The 19234-nt window shown below is 47.0% G+C and overlaps 2 protein-coding genes and 1 non-coding gene across 3 annotated transcripts in view; all 3 read left to right on the plus strand.

Annotated features, from left to right (window-relative positions):
* The window catches only part of LOXHD1 (lipoxygenase homology PLAT domains 1), a 154297-nt gene that overhangs the window by 90880 nt on the left and 44183 nt on the right, over positions 1–19234 (plus strand). The window contains 8 exon segments of the mRNA XM_049781504.1: positions 6153–6281; positions 7151–7315; positions 9561–9742; positions 11561–11677; positions 12569–12731; positions 16233–16387; positions 18734–18943; positions 19044–19179. Of these exon segments, the coding sequence (XP_049637461.1) occupies positions 6153–6281; positions 7151–7315; positions 9561–9742; positions 11561–11677; positions 12569–12731; positions 16233–16387; positions 18734–18943; positions 19044–19179 (1257 nt within the window).
* ATP5F1A (ATP synthase F1 subunit alpha) overlaps positions 1–19234 on the plus strand; it is a 521274-nt gene that overhangs the window by 21347 nt on the left and 480693 nt on the right. The window lies entirely within an intron of this gene.
* LOC126021025 (small nucleolar RNA SNORA72) lies at positions 11054–11189 on the plus strand. The gene has a single exon (XR_007499648.1). It is a non-coding gene; the product is annotated as a small nucleolar RNA SNORA72 (small nucleolar RNA).

The raw sequence follows: 19234 nt of genomic DNA on the forward strand, positions 1-19234 counted from the left end.
AATTAACATTTTTATTTCCCCCTCACTCCTAACTATTGAAAATAGAGCAGTCATAAACTTGGAAATGGTAATAGCTGTTCAAATCTTGATTCCACTTTTTTTGGATAGATACCCAGAAGCGGGATTGCTGGATCATATGGCAGCTCTATTTTTAATTTTTTGAGGCACTTTTATATCAATTTCCATAGCAACTGCACCATCCTGCATTCCCCCTACCCCAAAGTGCACTAGAGTTCTGGTTTCCTCGTGTTCTCACAACACTGCGTCTGTTCCTTTTTTTGATAGTAGCCATTCTGACAGATGAAAGGTAATATTTTATTGGGATTTTATTTGCCTTTTCCTGATGATCATAGACAATGAGAATTTTTGTGTGTCTGTCAACCATTCATGTGTTTTCTTTAAAGAGCACAAACTGGTGTGTCCTTTAGGGTCTTTGTTGGTTTGCTTGTGTTGTAGGAGTTCTTGATATCATTCAAGGTTTCTTATAGACTTTATAAATCCTTTATTCATTTTGTAAATTACCCTTTTGCTGATAATTTTCCTTTGCTCTACTTAGCATTATTTTTCCATTTTGTCCCACTTGCTTACTTGGGTTTTTGGTTACCTGTGCTTTGTGCATGAAATCATTGCCAAGATGCATTGTCATGAAGCCTTTCCTCCTCTGGTTCCTTCGAGGAGCTTTAAAGTTTCAGGTCATGCTTGAGTCTTTAAAAGATTTTGAGTTGATTTTTAAGTACTGTGCAAGATCTGGGCTGAGATAAATTCTTTGACATGTGGCTGTCTTCCAGTTTTCTCAGCACCATTTACTGAAGACTGTCTTTTCTCTATTGTGTGTTCATTCTTGCATACCTCTGATTTTTGACAGATTGCTTGCAATTCATCTCATCAGGGAAAGGCAGTTTCTTTTCTCTTACATATCTCTAGATGAGGTGACTTATCTATCTGGGTTCTGATTGGCACCCCTTAGGAAATTTTTCCAAGTCTTTCTTTTGTAGGGAGCATGGGGGAGGGTTAGAAAGACTCAGTGGTGCTCAGGGTTCACTCTTGGTGGTGCTCAGGAAACTATTTTCTAAGTTAGGGATTGAATAGGGGTCAGCAGCATACAAGACAAGTTCCTTGATCCTGTACCATCTCTTTCTAGTATTGCTAAGTCAGTATTACTAAATTCCAGGCAGCAGAGAACCCCAGCCCTTCCCTCTGTCTTCATTGCTGCCTTGGCTGTCTAGGAGTGTGAGGAAGCCATGTGCATCATATTCTCTTCAGCATTCTCTTCCTAGGTCATGGTGCCTGAACCTATAGTCTATCTTTTTCAAGGTTCTTCTGAAAGTTGTCACCATTTTCTATAACTTTCCTAAAGATGTCATTCTGTTTGCCTTTCAAAGCCATAGCTGAAGGACTCCCCATTTAGTGAGTTGTCTCTTCTCTGTGTCTACTTCTTGCTTCTTCCTGTTCTAGTGTCAGAGGTGAACTTAACTCTAACTCCAACTCTTCCCAGTTCGGGATATTCAGCCTATGGATTCCATTGTACTTTTTCTTTGTTTATTTGTTTGGGGCCACACCCAGCCCTCAGGGGTGCTCAGGGGTTACTTCTGGCTCTGTGCTCAGAAATTACTCCTGGCAGGCTCAGGGAACCATATGGGATGCTGGGGATAGAACCTGGGTCCGTCCAGGGTCGGCCATGTGCAAGGCAAATGTCCTACTGCTGTGCTATCACTCTGGCCCCATGCTATCACTCTAGCCACCCATTTTACTCTTGACATGAGACTATGAAGGAATAAAAAGAATTTCAAGGAAATCTCAGTCCTTTGGGGCTTCTGCTAACACAAAAATACAATACAAAAATTCCTTCCTTACACCTATATTCATTGCAGCACTATTTACCATAGCAAGACTCTGGAAACAGCCAAGATAACCTTCAACAAATGAATGGCTAAAGCAACTGTGGTACATATACACAGTGGAATATTATGCAGCTGTCAGGAGAGATGAAGTAATGAAATTTTCCTATACATGGATGTACATGGAATCTATTATGCTGAGTGAAATAAGTCAGAGAGAGAGAAAGATGCAGAATGGTCTCACTCATCTATGGGTTTTAAGAAAAATGAAAGACATTCTTGCAATAATAACTTTCTTTTTTTTTGAGCAAGTTATGAACTTTAATTTTACTCTGTTAATTTCTTTTTTTAATTTGTTTTCTTTATTTAAACATCTTGATTACATAAATGATTGTGATTAGGTTTCAGTCATGTAAAGAACACCCCCTTCACCAGTGCAACATTCCCACCACCAATGTCCCAAATCTCCCTCCATTCTACCCCACCTCTACCTGTACTCCAGACAGGCTTTCCAGTTCCCTCATTCATTCACATGGTTATGGTAGTTCTCAGTGTAGTTATTTCTATAGCTGCACTTACCAGTCTTTGTGGTGAGCTTTATGAAGTGAACTGGGAGGATTGTTGCAAAAATGACTTTTATTTTTCTTAAAACCCATAAATGAGTGAGACTATTCTGCATCTCTCTCTCCCCCTCTGACTTATTTTACTCAGCATGATAGATTCCATCTACATTCATGTATGGGAAAATTTCATGACTTCATCTTTCCTGATGGCTGCATAATATTCCATTGTGTATATGTACCACAGTTTCTTTAGCCATTCGTCTGTTGAAGGGCGTCTTGGTTGTTTCCAGAACCTGGCTATTGTGAATAGTGCTGCAATAAATATAGGTGTGAGGAAGGGGTTTTTGAATTGTATTCTTATGTTCTTAGGGTATAACCCTAGGAGTGGAATAGCTGGGTTGAATGGGAGCTCAATTTTCAGATTTTGGAGGAATCTCCATATCGCTTTCCATAGAGGTTGGCCTAGATGGCATTCCCACCAGCAGTGGATAAGAGTTCCTTTCTCTCCACATCCCTGCCAGCATTGATCGTTCTCATTCTTTGTGATGCGTGCCAATCTCTATGGTGTGAGGTGGTATCTCATCGTTGTTTTGATTTGCATCTCCCTGATGATCAGTGATGAGGAGCACTTTTTCATGTGCCTTTTGGCCATTTGTATTTCTTTTTTTTATCAAAGTGTCTGTTCATTTCTTCTCCCCATTTTTTGATGGGATTAGATGTTTTTTTCTTGTAAAGTTCTGTCAGTGCCCTGTATATTTTGGATATTAGCCCCTTCTCTGATGGGTGTTGGGTGAATAGTTTCTCCCACTCTGTGGGTGACTCTTGTATCCTGGGCACTATTTCTTTTGAGGTGCAGAAGCTTCTCAGTTTAATGTATTCCCATCTATTGATCTCTGCTTCCACTTGTTTGGAAAGTGCAGTTTCCTCCTTGAAGATGCCTTTAGTCTCAATGTCATGGAGTGTTTTACCGAATTGTTGTTCTATATACCTTATGGTATCAGGTCTGATATCAAGGTCTTTAATCCATTTAGATTTTACCTTCGTACATGATGTTAACTGGGGATCTATGTTCACTTTTTTGCAAGTGGCTAACCAGTTCTGTCAGCACCACTTGTTGAAGAGGTTTTCCCTGCTCCACTTAGGATTTCTTGCTCCTTTGTCAAAAATTAGGTAACTGTGTGTCTGGGGGACAATGTCTGAGAACTCAAGCCTATTCCATTGATCTGAGGGTCTGTCTTTATTCCAATACCATGCTGTTTTGATAACTATTTGATAGCTATTGCTTTGTAGTATAGTTGAAAGTTGGGGAAAGCAATGCCTTCCATTTTCCTTTTCCCTAGGAGTGCTTTAGCTATTATTGTTATTATTATTGTTCCAGATGAACTTCATAAGTGTTTGATCCATTTCTTTGAAGAATGTCATGGGTATTTTTAAGGGGATCACATTAAATCTGTATAATGCTTTGGGGAGTATTGCCATTTTAATGATGTTAATCCTGCCAATCCATGAGCAGGGTATGTGTTTCCATTTCCGTGTGTCCTCTCTTATTTCTTGGAGCAGGGCTTTATAGTTTTCTTTATATAGGTCCTTCATGTCTTTGGTCAAGTTGACTCCAAGATATTTGAGTTTGTGTGGCACTATTGTGAATGGGATTGCCTTCCTGACGTCCATCTTTTCCCTATCATTATTGGTGTATAAAAAGGCCATTGATTTCTGTGTGTTGATTTTGTATCCTGCCACCTTCCTATATGAATCTATTGTTTTTAGAAGCTTTTTGGTAGAGTCTTTAGGGTTTTCTAAGTAGAGTATCATGTCGTCTGCAAACAATAAGAGCTTGACTTCTTCCTTTCCTATCTGGATTCCCTTGATATCTTTTTCTTGCCTGATCACAATAATAACGTTCAGACACAAAAGAGAAAAGAGCTGGAAGTTACAGTTCACCTCATGAAGCTCACCACAAACAGGGATGAGTTTAGTTAGAGAAATAACTACGTTTTGAACTATCCTAATAATGAGAATGTACGAGGGAAATAGAAAGCCTGTCTAGAGTACAGGCAGGGGTTGGGTGGGGAGGTGGGAGATTTGGGACATTGGTGATGGGAATGTTGCACTGGTGATGGGTGGTGTTTTTACATGACTGAAACCCAAACACAATCATGTATGTAATAGAGTTGTTTAAATAAAAAAATTAAAAAAAAAGATACTCAGAGAAGGTATGGATGGCTAATGGGTCAGCTATGCAGGATGATAACCTGCTCCCTCTTCTATGTTCAGAGGAGGGTTTGAACCTCAAATTTTCTTATTCATGTGTTCAAAATCTTGTGTGTCTAGAGTCCTGTATAGAGCATTATTAAAGAATAAAGTGGTCTGTTCCTTCCTTTGGGGTGTTCATTGTTCAATACAGTGACCTAGTGGTAAAGCATAAACTCAAGCTTAGTGGATTACTTTAATTTTTCACCCTATCATTTATGAACTGTGTAGCCTTGAGCAATTTGCATGATCTCTCAGTGTCTTAACACACCCCTGTTTATAAGATAGAGGTTAAATTAGTAGATGCCACATGGAATTGTGGATTTAATGGACTTGAACATGCAAAAATATTAGACTCAACAAAATGGCACTCAAGAAACATTGGTGATGATGATGAAGAGTAGGTTAGTTATTATAGAGAAATGTATACTATTAAATGGGTGCCATAGCAACAGTAATTAAACCATGGTCACCAGAATTAAAGGGCCCTTTTATGGGCCGGGCGGTGGCGCTAAAGGTAAGGTGCCTGCCTTGCCTGCGCTAGCCTTGGACGGACCGCGGTTCGATCCCCCGGTGTCCCATATGGTCCCCCAAGCCAGGAGCAACTTCTGAGCACATAGCCAGGAGTAACCCCTGAGCCTTACCGGGTGTGGCCCAAAAACCAAAAAAAAAAAAAAAAAAGGGCCCTTTTATTTGTTTATTTGCCCTGAGATTTCTATATCTTCAGCGATTCTTGAGAACTCAACCACTTTAGGGGGCAGACAGTAAGATCAGATTGGAGGAAACCACATCTTGGATCTGCCCCAGGCAACGTTCACAGGGAATGGTAGTTTCAGGCACTGAATAAGATTCTCTCTACTCTGTGCATACTAACCAGTCTGTGGGTATTCTGAATCCTCCTTCCTGAAGTGTTTCTGGAGCCTGAACTCCCAGGTATGTGGGAACAGGAAAGTGATATAGGTGTAGTGGGCAATGGCTTCTGGGTTCTCAAATTTCATATGTACTCCACAGCCAGAGTCTCAGGACATAGCAAAGGGCATGGGTTGGCTGTGGTGAGAGTTACTGTAAGTGTAGGAATCATTAGCCAGGGATGCCTACTAGAAGAGGGACCCTGTTTCTCCCAGTAGGTTGGGTGTGACTTATCATGGACCTTCACACCCCATGTAGAAGTGGGAGAATTCTGGAAAGAGAGTAGACATGGACTTGGACTTACCACATACCCCCCAATGACCTTGGAGAAGGCACCTCACTTCTTGGTGTGTCTCCTCTTTAGGAGCACAATGCAGCGAAAACACACAACTTGAACTCTGTAAAGCTGGGTAACAATGATACATTGCTAAAATGTCACCCTGTTCCATGGTGTCCTGCAGGTGACAGGGCACAGCCTGAATCTGATGCATGTTCTTAAATTGAATCACTCAAAGGAGGAACTCGTGGGGTGGTCAGACTTGGCTTGAAAGGGCTCTGGACATCCCATCATGTTGGGTTATTGGGTTGGCAGGAATGACTCTCCTGAAATCCTCGAAGACCAACAGTGACAAGTTTGAGAGAGACAGTATTGAAATCTTCACTGTGGAGACGCTGGACCTAGGAGAGCTGTGGAAAGTCAGGATTGGCCACGACAACTCAGGTCTGGTTTGCCTCTGACCCTACCTGCCCCAGCTCTTGCTGAGTAAGGACTATGGACAGGGCTCTAGGATCACTGGGGAAGACACTGGGAAAAATGTCTGGGAGAGACCCTGGGAGAAATAGTGGATGCTATTTGTTTCCTGTGATTCAGCCTCCTTGATTCCTGCAACCGGTGGAGACCTAGCTGCCCATTGGGATTTAAGCCTAACTGTGTGGGGCCTGGACACTGTGGTTTTAATTTATTTTCTCTTCTCCACCTGACAAATTGTAAAGGATCCTGAGAGATAGGACAGTGGGGAAGAAACTTCTTGAGCAAGCAGCTCAAGTTCCATCCCTGGTATTATATAGTTCCCTCTGGGAAATGAGACTTCATTTCATCACTTGGCCAATCACATCTGAGAAGTCTAAGGAAGTCAAAGGAAGGAGGCCCTTCTAGTCCCTACCTGCTGGATCTTTGTTGAACATGAACTTTTCTTTTCTTGGGGAGAACTATCTGTCCCTCCTTCTTGGCTTTCCTTTCCTTCAAGCATCACTCTGAGGCCCAGGGAGATGCCATCTTTTCTCCAGGGAGATGTGGATAAAGCCCTTGGTTACGCAAGGCTTTGAACCCTAAATAGCAGCACCCTCACACCCCTCTTCTGAGGCTCCCTCACCTCTTGACATTTCTTCTTGACCCTTCTCTCCTGTTACCTCTCCTACAATAGCCTGCAGTGTACTCTCACCTTGCCAGGTGCTTGTTTCCACAGAACTCATGGTAGTAAGTTGCCATGCTCATAAAGAAAAGGGGCATCAGGGAGAGAGCAGGAGGGACATTGGGTGTGCCAGAAGTGCTATCTACAGTGGCTTCTGTGTGTGTCTGCTTCTCTCCAGGCAAAGCACCAGGCTGGTTTGTTGACTGGGTAGAGGTGGATGCCCCCTCTCTCGGAAAGTGCATGACATTCCCTTGTGGCCGCTGGCTGGCCAAGAATGAGGATGATGGAGCCATCATCCGGGACCTTTTCCATGCGGAGCTGCAGACGAGGCTGTACACACCATGTAAGATCCTGTTCCCTCATCCTCTTCCTCCTCACCCTGGTTACTCCTTCCTCCAGTGCCCATTGCTCTCTGACTCTTGAGCCTTTCTCCAATTCCCTGGGTCTTTGGTGGGCTGCAGGCAGAATTCCAGAACAAGGAGAAAGAAGTAAAGGATTCACTTCAAACTCCACTCCTAGCTAGCCAGTTACAAAAGACAGGGCTTAAGTTTCCTGCCTACAAACAGAGGCTTGCATGGGATGGTGGTTAGGTAGACCAAGGTCTTACTATGAAAAATCATCACCAACTCATCACTAGCTCCCAGTGCAGTCACTGACACACTGGAAAAATCACTGCAGTAATACTTTCTCAAACACTGGAAGGGGGAAATTTTAATAAAGTTTTGACACTTGCTTTCTCTATGAAAAGTGACAATGGGCCCACTGAAAATAAATAATAATGGGTCCTTTGAAAATAAAACGGAAATGAATCCAACTGTCAGAAACAGTCTAACTGGTGAGATAAGACAATGGGTAGTTTTAGCCTTTGATTCCTGTCACTGCCTTTGGTCTTTGGAATTCTATCAGGAGTGGTCCCTGACACAGAGCCAGAAGTAAGTCCTTAGCACCACTGGGCATGGCCCAAACACATCTCCACCTCCAAAACCAAATGGAGAATCACAGCTCCCTTATTATATAGGCAAGGAAATCAAGGCCCAGAGAAGTATACCTACTTGCTTGGAAAAGCACAGCTGCTCAATGGCAGAGGCTCGCTACAGCCTGGAAGGCAAGGGTCAAAGGTCTCTCCCAGACTTTTCCAAGGCCATTCCTCACAGCTAGCAGGTCTCAGGAAAACTGTTACACTCTGCGCCAGGCCTCTTGGACCTCTCTATGAAGAAATGCTAAAAATTCAAAGGAGGCAAAGCTGTGGAAATAATCCTCCTCTCTTTATTGCCCATGATTTCCCTTTAATTGGTGCAGTTCCTGTTTAGGCAAAGGAGCTTCTCTTCCATAAGCTTCTCTTCCCTCTGGCCCAATCATAAGGTAGAGGCTATCCACTCAGGACTTGAATCAGACAAAGGGAAAATTCCTTCATCTCTGACTCTTCTCCTCACTTCTGTGAGCTGTGAGATAGTAAGTTGATTCCAGGGAGTATCCATGAAGGCTTGAGACAGCGATAAGAGACTCAGAAGCTTGGTACTAGAAGAGCAGAAGCTTGGTACTAGATCATACTCAGAGCCACAGCTACATCCCAGGACAAAAGAGTTGTGGCCACAGGAGAAGTGGGCCCTCCCCTATGCAAGGGTGACTCCTCAGGTCCAGGAGTTCAGGATCATTGCCCCAAAACCTTGCCTCTGCATTTTTCATCTTCTCCCTTTTCTAAATCACGACCCAGAGTAAGGGTACAGATTGTTACACAAACACAACTCCCCTCCCCCCACCAAAAAGAGTCACAAGAAAAATTGTATTCCCACCATGTACCATGAACAATGATGAATTCAACCCAATTCCATATATGTAGAAAAAATAATAATAAAGAACTGGTGATGACCACCTCCCCCCACACTAATCCACAGCAGCCTGCCAATGGATTACAACCTATATCGAGCCATATGCCTTTAAGAATCAAACTTCTGCCTAAAATCTGAGTTCAGGATCCAGACCACTGGGAATCTGAGAAAGGCGTGGGGGTTGTCTTTGGTTAATAATCACTCCAAGATTTCTGAGGCACTCAGCTCACACCTGAGCTCCAGTCATCTTTCAGGAAGTTGTTCACTGTATACCAAGGCAGACTGTTAACTGGAGATAGTGCTGGGGACATGAATGGGCTCTGAATTTGCAGTGAGGGGCTGTGGTGGGGCAGGAAGCCTGCAGAAATGAGGATTCTCATTGGTGTAGCCTGGCAGACCATGGGCCAGTAACCCCCTGAACTGCTATTTGTGGCATCTCCGGAACAGGATCATGTGGGCACTCTTTGTAGATGGGCAAATTATGGCTTCCAAGCCACTTGCTCAGGACCTATAGGAGCTCTGTGTATTCAACTGATCTATAGTGAGCACATAGGAGCCCTGCTCTGAGGATTAAGCAGGCTGGGAAGCACCTGCAGTCCCTGCTTCAGCCTCTCCCCTCATGGCTGCTCAGCAGCTGTGTGCAAACCCTCATTCCTGGGTACCAGTTCAGGGCTCCAAGGCAACCATGTATGCAGACCTGAACCTAGCTTTGTTGGTCCCATTGTCACACTCCTCTTCGTTCTCTGTCACCCCCTCCAGTCGTCCCGTATGAGATCACCCTGTACACTAGTGATGTCTTCGCTGCTGGAACTGATGCCAACATCTTTATTGTCATCTATGGCTGCGATGCTGTGTGCACCCAGGAGAAGTACCTGTGCACCAACAAAAGGGAGCAGAAACTCTTCTTTGAGAGAAAGTCAGCATCCCGCTTCATCATGGAGGTGGGAATGGGGGACCCTGATGCTCATGGCAGGTGCTAGCAGAGTGCAACCTGGCAGTGGGGACATGGATTTCAGGGAACCAGAGGTTGGGAACCCTCACCTGACCCCAGGACTGGTGTCAGAATTGAATGTGACAGGAAACAGGCATAGTTCTAGTTCCCAGGCATCCATCTTTCTCCAACAGGCATGTCTTCCCAGGAGATCTTGGCTTCCTGGTGACCCAGAGCTGAGTGTCCTGCTCTTGGTCACACTGTGGCCCATTACCCCAGCAGATGTGTTTACATCCTGGGTACCTCCTCAGCTCTATAGGAGGTTCGGAGGCTATTCTCCATGTGGACCAGAGGCAATGGTTTAGGATCAGTTCTGTGCAGGTCTCCCACCAGAAATTTCTGAGCCTGGGGGAGGGGAGAGACCAGCAATGGAATCCCCCAGACTCTACCTGCAAGGTTTTTGTGGTCTTGCTCAGGATACCAGGTCTCCCCACAAAGTGAACTATATCTAGGGTCTTTAGGTCTGTGGGTAATAAGGTACAGTCCCAGGATGCTCCCTTGGAAAGGGCACCCATGCCCTGTGCCTAGGGGTGGGTTTTGTGCAGGGCTTTGGCCCAGGGGCCACTTCAGAATACTAGTGAGTGTTGGGTGCTGAGGTACATGTGGAAGAGCTCAGAAAAGAGGGTGAGTGTCCCCACTAAACTGGAGAAAGTGGGCAGAAGCCGGGACATGGAATGATGGCACCTCACAAGGGGACCAGCCTGAGCTGGGGGATATGGTGGTGGAGACTGGATGTGACAGAACTTAAAGGAGGTGATTCTTGTTTTATTTTGGTTACCTTTGGGGGGGTATTTGTTTTAGGTTTTATTTGTTTATTTTGGGCCACACCCTACTGTGCTCAGGGGTTATTCCTGGCTCAGAATTCAGGAGTTACTCCTGGTAGTGCACAGTCATCTCTCAAACAAAACACGTGGTTCATCCTTCCAGCCAACTCTTACACAGTGTCTTGTTCTGGGCATTGTCCTAGGCTCCGAGACATAGCAGGGAGCAAGTATAAATAACATCATCCAGCACTTCTAGCTGGGGAGAGGGATGGCAGGGGGCGCTTCATGGACCTGTTGCGCTGAGACCCAACTTTCACAAAGGGCTCCTTCAGGCTTGTCTGGGCTAGCATCTGCGTAGATGTAAGATTGAGCAGGAGGAAAAGGGGGTGTAGGGAGCACATGCAAAGTCACTGTAGTCATAAACATGATATGAGCAGAGCACAGAACGAATGGATCAAAATTCTGGGATAAAGGCTGAGTGTAAGAGTGTGTGTGTGTTGCGAATATTCTCGCTGTTCTGATTTTGCCGTAATCAGGGCAGGCTAACCGTTCGCTATATTAAGACCATGCATGTGTCCCCAGGCCTAGCTCTTTACCCACCTAGGTCTGGTCTTAGTAATGCTGGTGATAGTCTGGAAGCCCCGACTTTGAGTTTCTAGTTCAACTCATTTAGAAGGGTAGAAGAGCTATTGGGCGACTATGGTGGGGAGGAAATCATTGCTAATTTGAGTTTACCAATTTGAGTTTACCAGTTGCCAATAAATGTAAAATTGCTGTGAAAAAAAAAAAGAAAAAATTAAAAATTAAAAAATATTTTTCATTGCTCAAACTATCTAATTTTTGTGTCACTGTTATGAAAAACATGGCAGTGTAATATTAAAATATGAATATATTGAAAAAAAAAAAAGAGTGTGTGTGTGTGTGTGTGTGTGTGTGTGTGTGTAAATGCTAAGGCATTTTCTCATGGGGCCTGCTCTGACATCTGTCTCCTGTTTTCCCCTCAGCTGGAAGACGTGGGGGAGATCATTGAAAAAATTCGGATCGGCCATGATAACACAGGCATCAACCCTGGGTGGCACTGCTCTCATGTGGACATCCGAAGACTCCTCCCAGACAAAGATGTGAGTTTCCAGGCATTTGTTGGACCCCACATGCTCCATTCCGGAGGGGACCAGACACTTTCTATATGTGCTGCATCCTCCTGAGATCACTATAAAGTTCTCCAAAGGCAGTGCACCCCAATTTTCCTGAGTGGATTCAAGGCAGAAGCTAAAGTGTCGAGAGGGGGCTAGTACCCTCCCACCTTCACCTACTCCTGACCAGAGTTTCAGTGAGTTCCTAAGCACATGTGTTCTCTTCCGCCTCATAAGGAGAATCCTACTCCCCAAACTCCGAAAAAGTGTTTTGAGACTTCAGAGTTCTAAACCTGGGGGTCCTCATACATTATCAACTAACAGAGTGTAATCTAGCCCATATATGACAATTGCAAAAAGATACAAAAGACATATATGAATAAATCATGAAAAGCCAAACCCAGAACCAGAGTGATAGCACAGCAGATAAGGTGCTTGCCTTGCATGTGGCATTCTGACTTCAATCCCCAGTGCCCCATTTGATTCCCTAAGCACTGCCACAAGTGCTTCCTGAGAACAGAACTAGGAGTAAGCCCTGAGCCCCACTGAATGTGACTCTAAATATCCTCCCAAAAAAGCCCAGGTAGAGTCCTAGGGATGACTCAGGAGTAATACAGAACCCTAGAGCTCTGCCTCTCCCCAGCTGCCTGAACCTGCAGAGGTGCAGACCCCAGAACCCACACTTGGAGGGCCAAGTCCTGACAGGGGTGGACCAGGCTATTAGGAAGAGGGGGCCTGCTGTGATGAAGTCAGAGCCAGTGGGGGGTTCACCTGTGGTGTTTGCTGCCTCCCTGACCCCTCATCTCTCCCTTAACCCCATGCTAATGCTGATTAAGGCCCCCCCCCATCTCTCTCCTCTCTTTTTCTCACCTATCTTAGGGCACAGAAACATTGACCTTCCCTTGTGATCGTTGGCTGGCCACCTCAGAGGATGACAAGAAGACCATCCGGGAACTGGTCCCCTATGACATTTTCACGGAAAAGTACATGAAGGACGGGTCACTGAGGCAGGTCTACAAGGAGGTGGAGGAGCCACTGGACAGTGAGTGTGGGCCGATTAGTGGAGCACAGGCTGCAGAGGCCTGGCTGACAGGGACCTTCCACGTCCCACAGATGTGGTAATGGCTCTTGAGGCTCCCAGAGCTCCATATTTCACAAAACACACACAGCTAATCATGACTGAGCTGTTCTTACAATCTTTTTGTTTTGTTTTGTTTTGTCCCTCCATGGTGCAGGACATGTCCTGCCTGGGCCTCATCCCCAGAGTGATGTGGTTCTGGCTGCTGATCTGTGGGCATGAGCCTGCTCTAGCTGTGCTATTTGGTCATCATTCATAAAGCCTGGGGATCTGGGCATTTGTGTGTTTGTTATGGAGTCTGGTAATGCTTCTTTTGGTAGTGCGGGGTTTGGAATACCCCCAGCGATGCTCAGGGCTTGTTTCTGGTTCTGTATTCAGGGATCATTCCTGGCAGGCTTGGAGATAATCAGTGGTCCAGGCTCCTGAAATTTTTCTCTTTCCTTGCCTGTTCCTCTCTGATGTGGGAACTGTGGAGGGTTTGTGCTGCCTGGCTTGACCACACCTCCTGCATGTTTTACTTTGCTTTGGCTCTGTTGTTTGCTAGTTCTCTCCTGACTTCTCTGAGGCTGACTGGTTTTCACTGCCCAGTACTTAGTTCTCATGCCTACTCGTGTGTCTTTCTATATTATGTGTGTGTGTGTGTGGGGGGAAAGGGTGAGTGTGTGTGCACAGAAAGATATACACACACACACAAACACACACACACACACACACACACACACACACACACACACACACACGCACGCATTCTTCCAGGACCCCCTGGATAGAGCCATGCTTCTATCATGGCCAACAATGCTGTGGCCCTCATTGGCCACAGGTTAACTCCACTTGCTGGACACTGAAATCCCACTGCAAAGGCAGGAATCAAATCTATTGCCTAACCCACATTCTACTCTGCTCTTGCTGGGATATGGACTGCCCTGGGAGATATTAAGGACTAATACTGTGGGGGTGGGCTGCAGGATCAGAGATGCTGGAGCAGGAAATCTGGCTTCTGTTCTTGTCCCCTCACTCCCACCCCACTCCAATCACAGGACCTGAGGAAGGACATGGCTCCCTCTGATTAGGGCTCTTTCCTGGGACAATCATGAGCCTTTTCTGACACATATTTATCTCTCTCTGAATTTTCTTTGCTGTTGGATCTGAAGGGAATAACTCTCTTTCCCCCTTGGATCCCACAAGACGCCTGGGAAAGTTGTCCCGGTGGCACTCTTGGGCTGTGCTGTGTTAATAACATGCCACAGCCCACACCGTGCTTGAGGATGTTTCTAGGGAAACATCTTTGCAGCAGGAGCACTGTGTGGCCGGGGTGGGATGGGGAGGGCAGAGGATCCAGAAATAGCCCATCTGACTGCACAACCGCATTGCTCAGCACCCAGAGGCTGAATCAGTAGCTCTCAGCTCCCAAAGAATGGGGGATACATGGGGATGGCAGAGTTTGCTTTACCTGGCCCCTGAGGACACTGTACCCTACTTCAGGACCCAGATCTCTAGAGAATGGGCTGCCCAGATGTGGCACAGGGCTGAAGGCATGGCCAGGAGGGTGAGGGGTAATGGATGGCTGAGTATGAGTCACCCAAGATTCCTGGTGCTGCCTGTCCATATTCACCAGACCCACTGACCAAAGGGGTCACTTGGAAACCCAGAGATTAATGCAGCTCAGACTGTGTCCTGAGCTGCATGAGATTGGGAGCATAGGTGCAGATGTGAAGTTTGGGTCCAGCCCTGCAGGATTCTCAAGGAGGGTTCTGGAGCAGAGTGTGGGCAGGGCAGTATAGACAAGGTATAAGAAGAGGAGTGTGGGGGGCAGAGTTTGAGTTTGGGTGTGAGCTGCGGGCCCTGGTCTAGCCTGGGTAGATGTAACTGCTGTGTCAGGGTGTGACCTAGAGCACTGGGTAAAGTGCAGAACTGGGCTGAGAACTGAAGGATGTGGCTAGGAGACAGCAAGGGGTGGAAGACAAAGAGAAGAGGAAGCTGTGAAGATGCTGCAGAGGAGGGACCTGGAGAGCAGGTGGCTATGAGACTGTGGGACCCCAGGGGAGAGGAGAGCAGGAGCTGTGTGGGGAGTTTTGCAATGGCAATAGAACCCTCACAGCCCAGAGTTCAGTCATGAAACAGATTCATATAAACCAGGGTTGCCAATGTTCAGCTCAGGCAGGTGGTTAACTCAGGGTCAAGGGGATCAAGCCTGGCATGTGAAAAGATCCCCCAATACTGCCTGGTCCCTGGCACTGCAGGGCCTGAGCAATGCCAACTGTCTGGACCAAGCACCAGATCACTCAGCCTGGTTGGTCCAGTTTCACCAGGCATGGTTCTGAGAACTGCTAGGGAACATACCCCAATTGAAATATAAAAGTTCAGTCATTGCAAAAAGGGGGAAGCCTCTTTCCTGGGTCACCTAAGGATCCTGAGCTCAGCGAAGTCAGACTGTCAGTGCAGGCTGTTAGTCCCTGAGCCTTCTGCAAGACTTACAGTGGCAATTACACCAGGCATCACTTCGGTGTGTGCAAGACCATTTTAGGGCCCAGAGGCTGCCCGCTGTGCCCATCTCTACTTTCTTGTCTCTTGGTGCCTGCCCTTAAGAGTCAACCTGAATGTGAGAAAGAAGCCTGCTCAGACGAGCCACAGTACCTGTTCCATTGGGCCCTCGTGTGAGGGAAGGGTTCATGTCTCAGGGAAAGCAAAAGCCATCGGGTCAGGGGCTTGGACTTGGCTGAGATGAAAAACCTCTTCCTTTACCACTTGCACCCTTCGGGCATTAGCTGGCAGCTCAGTGTTCTCCGTCTCTGCTCAGCATCCTCCATCCTCTACCCACAGAACTTTGGCACCTCAAAGACTTTCCTTGGTGGTGACCCTCAGGGAGGTGGAAGCCTCAGCTTCTGGGTGAAGAGCCACTGCTGCCCCCCTGACCTGGGAGCAGGTGGGAGTAAGTTCTAGCTCATGGACTAGAACTCTCTGTGCACACGGAGTAGTGGTACTGTGGGCACCTCTCGGGACCTGGACTTTGAGGCATTGTGTGTTTGCATGTCTGCAAGGGTCACAAGTCTTACCCCTGGGTAATGAGCAGGAGAGATGTGGGTGATTGAGAGGTTACCAGGAGAGGTTTCCTGTGCTTTTTGGGGGGGAGGGGGTTTTACACTCTGAGGTGCGTTATCCCTGGCTCTGCACTCAGGATCACTCCTGGCAGGCTCAGGGGACCATATATCCATGTGCAAGGAAAGTTCCGTCCAGCACCAGTTTCCTGTGCTGGACTTCCTTGAAATCGCTTGTGTACTGGTTAAATAATGAAGCCCACCAATGAAGCCACCCAGCCTTGGAGCCACAGTTGGGCAACAGACAGAAAAAGGGGGACACTCGTCTGGGCCAGAGGCTTAATGTCCTCCCAAGTCCCAAATTTTAAGTGATGCTGTGCTTCTCTTCCTGTGTCTATCTGTCTGTCTGTCTGTCTGAATGCCTTCCCAGTCGTTCTGTACTCAGTACAGATATTCACAGGAAATGTGCCAGGGGCAGGGACGGATGCCAAGGTCTACATCACCATCTTTGGAGACCTTGGGGATACAGGAGAGCGCTACCTCGGCAAGTCAGAGAACCGCACCAACAAGTTCGAGAAAGGAACGGTGGGTCCCCTTGCCTGGCTGGGAGGTTCTGGGCCTTTTTCTTGTTCAGCATCCAGAGACAAATCTCTAATCTTGAACTCTGGTTTGCTGCTTGTGAAGTGGGAATAGTAAAGAGACAGGTCTTTAGAGCAGTGCGCGCGCGCGCACACACACACACACACACACACACACACACACACACACACACACACTCACACACTCACTCACTCATTCACATACACATGAGGTATAATTGTTGGGCGTACTTTTAAAACAATAACTCACCTATCCAAAGATGCTATTAGGTTGAGGTCACTCCCAGTGAAGTTGAGGTTCAGTGCTTAGGCCTGATGTTGCTTGAAGATCCATCAGGCTATCCCTGTGGGTGCTCAGAAGCTATGTAATGCTGGATAGCAAATTCAGAGCTTTGCATAAATATTCATTTGAAGCTTGTTTCATCACTAGCTCTATCTCCCTGGCCCCTGTTTGCTGCACTGTTGAAGGTAACACATAGGAAATTGGTGCGCTTCGGACAAAGGAGATATTAAGGAGATCACATCCTGGTGTGGCACCAGGGACCATACCAGGTCACCAGTCTCAGTCTCGGATACATACACACATCTACTGTGGTTGGACACCCTGATCGGGCTGGGCCCAATCACCTGACTATCCTCACTGCTAACTCCTCTCCTCCATGCCTGAGCCTCAGCATCTCCTTGAAGATCAAAAGATCAAGAGATCAGGAAATCTCCCTGTCACCTCAGTGCCCTGCTCCACCTACCCACCCAGGACGCCTGGCCTGAAAATTCTCCCATCCCTAAGTGCTTCCTGCTTCCTCTGTCCATTTAGCTGGCCATGGAAGTTCACTTCAGTCATCAGGGCCCCCCAGTAGTATCAGATAAGCCTATACCTTTCATAAAATGTTCCTCTACAGGGATCTGGGCATGGCTTTCTAGAACTGTCCATGGTCTCCTGCCCTAGTCCTCTGAAACTCCCCATACTCAGAGAAAGATGTGCTAGAGGGAAACGTAATGCATTTGTGTTAGTTCCTGTTTCTATTATGAGTGCATTTCTCCAGTCTACCTATGGCACATCTGGGGGCACCATGCAGATGTTTCCGTGGCAGGTTATTCCAGGATAGATGAAACTGGCTGGTCCTCAGTGGTCACTCTTTATATACTCATCCACACTGTTATGATTAAGCTGCCCCATAAGTGCTGCACTGCTAGGTAGTGCACAATGTTCCATGGTCAAAAATTATCCTGACAGGAGGCTGGAGAGATTGGGCAGCCGACAGGATGCTTGCCTTGCATGCAGCTAACTGGGGTTTAGTCCCTGGCATCTCATATGGTCTCCTAAACTCTGTCAAGAGTGATTCCTGAGCACAGAACCAGAAGAAAGTACTGAGCACTGCTCAAGTATCCCCCTCAAAAATCCAAATTATCCTGCAACAAACATTATTGTGCTTATATACAGTGCCCCCCCCCAGCACCACCCATAACAGTTGAAAGATAGGAGGGTGATGTATCGAAATCAAGACCCCTTTTTATTCTAAGGAACTTGGTCACTAAGCAGGGGGCACTAAGCCTGCCCAGATCCATGCCTCCAGTGTGCTCAGCCACAGCCCAGCTCCAGTGGCCTGAAGTCTTTGTGGTATGCCCAGTCCAGCTCCCCATTCTATGCCACTGCCCTCCTCTCTCATCATCTCTGAGAGCCAGCTTGGGGTATAGGCAACCCATCCTGTTCAATCTGGGTTCCAAGTAGTCAGCGCAGATTCTGGAAAGCAGGCATCCTCAGGGTTTCTTCCTGTCTCCAGGCTTATGCCTGCCACCTTGAGCCTGTATTTTCCTGACCTCACCAAGGCCCAGGGTCCATCATCTCCTTGGGCCCTTCCAAATGCGCATGTGCCTGCTAGGCTTTCAGAAGGGTACAGTTTCATGTGGACATCAGATCCCTGAACCCACACTCAATGGCTACCCCAGCCTCCCCATGTACTCCAACTCCCCTTTCTAGCAAGTTCCACTACTACCTGCTTCCCAGCCTCACAGGCATGCAGGGATTCACCTGGAGCTGCTGAAGTCACTTCCCAGGTCTCAACTCATGCTGGTATCCATGGCTGAGCCCCCTCATCTGTCTGTCACCCCATCTGAAACCCATCATCACAGGCACTTCCTCACACAGCACAGAGATATCACTGGGAACTGATGGAACAGGTATCACTGAAGAAACAGGCTTGTGACAGGGTTTGGGGCCTCCAGGATTCTGAGCTTTTGGGTGGCTATCTATGGAGCTGGATGGAGGGAACTGGATGGGGGCTGTGGACTCAGGGGGGAGGAAACCCCTGTTAGAACAGCCTGTCACCCCCAGGCTGACACCTTCATCATCGAGGCTGCGGACCTGGGAGTCATCTACAAGATCAAGCTGCGCCATGACAACAGCAAGTGGTGCGCAGACTGGTACGTGGAGAAGGTGGAGATCTGGAATGACACTAATGAGGATGAGTTCCTGTTCTTGTGTGGTCGCTGGCTATCCTTGAAGAAGGAGGATGGGCGCCTGGAGAGGCTCTTCTATGAGAAGGTGCTTGTCCAGCCACTCCTGATGTCATCCACGTTTTTCCTGGTGTGTAGGTTGGGCAAGGAACCCTGGCGGGCCCCACTCATATGCTTCATATGTACAGGAGTATACAGGTGACCGGAGCAGCAACTGCAGCAGCCCAGCTGACTTCTGGGAGATCGCCCTGAGCTCCAAGATGGCAGACATTGACATCGCCACGGTGACAGGGCCCATGGTCAACTACGTGCAGGAGGGCCCCGGTGAGCCCAGTTGAGAACCTGTCAGAGAAGGAGCAGTTCCTGGGATTGATCAAAT

Source organism: Suncus etruscus, chromosome 10, assembly GCF_024139225.1.
Source record: "Suncus etruscus isolate mSunEtr1 chromosome 10, mSunEtr1.pri.cur, whole genome shotgun sequence".
In the NCBI taxonomy this organism is placed as follows: domain Eukaryota; kingdom Metazoa; phylum Chordata; class Mammalia; order Eulipotyphla; family Soricidae; genus Suncus; species Suncus etruscus.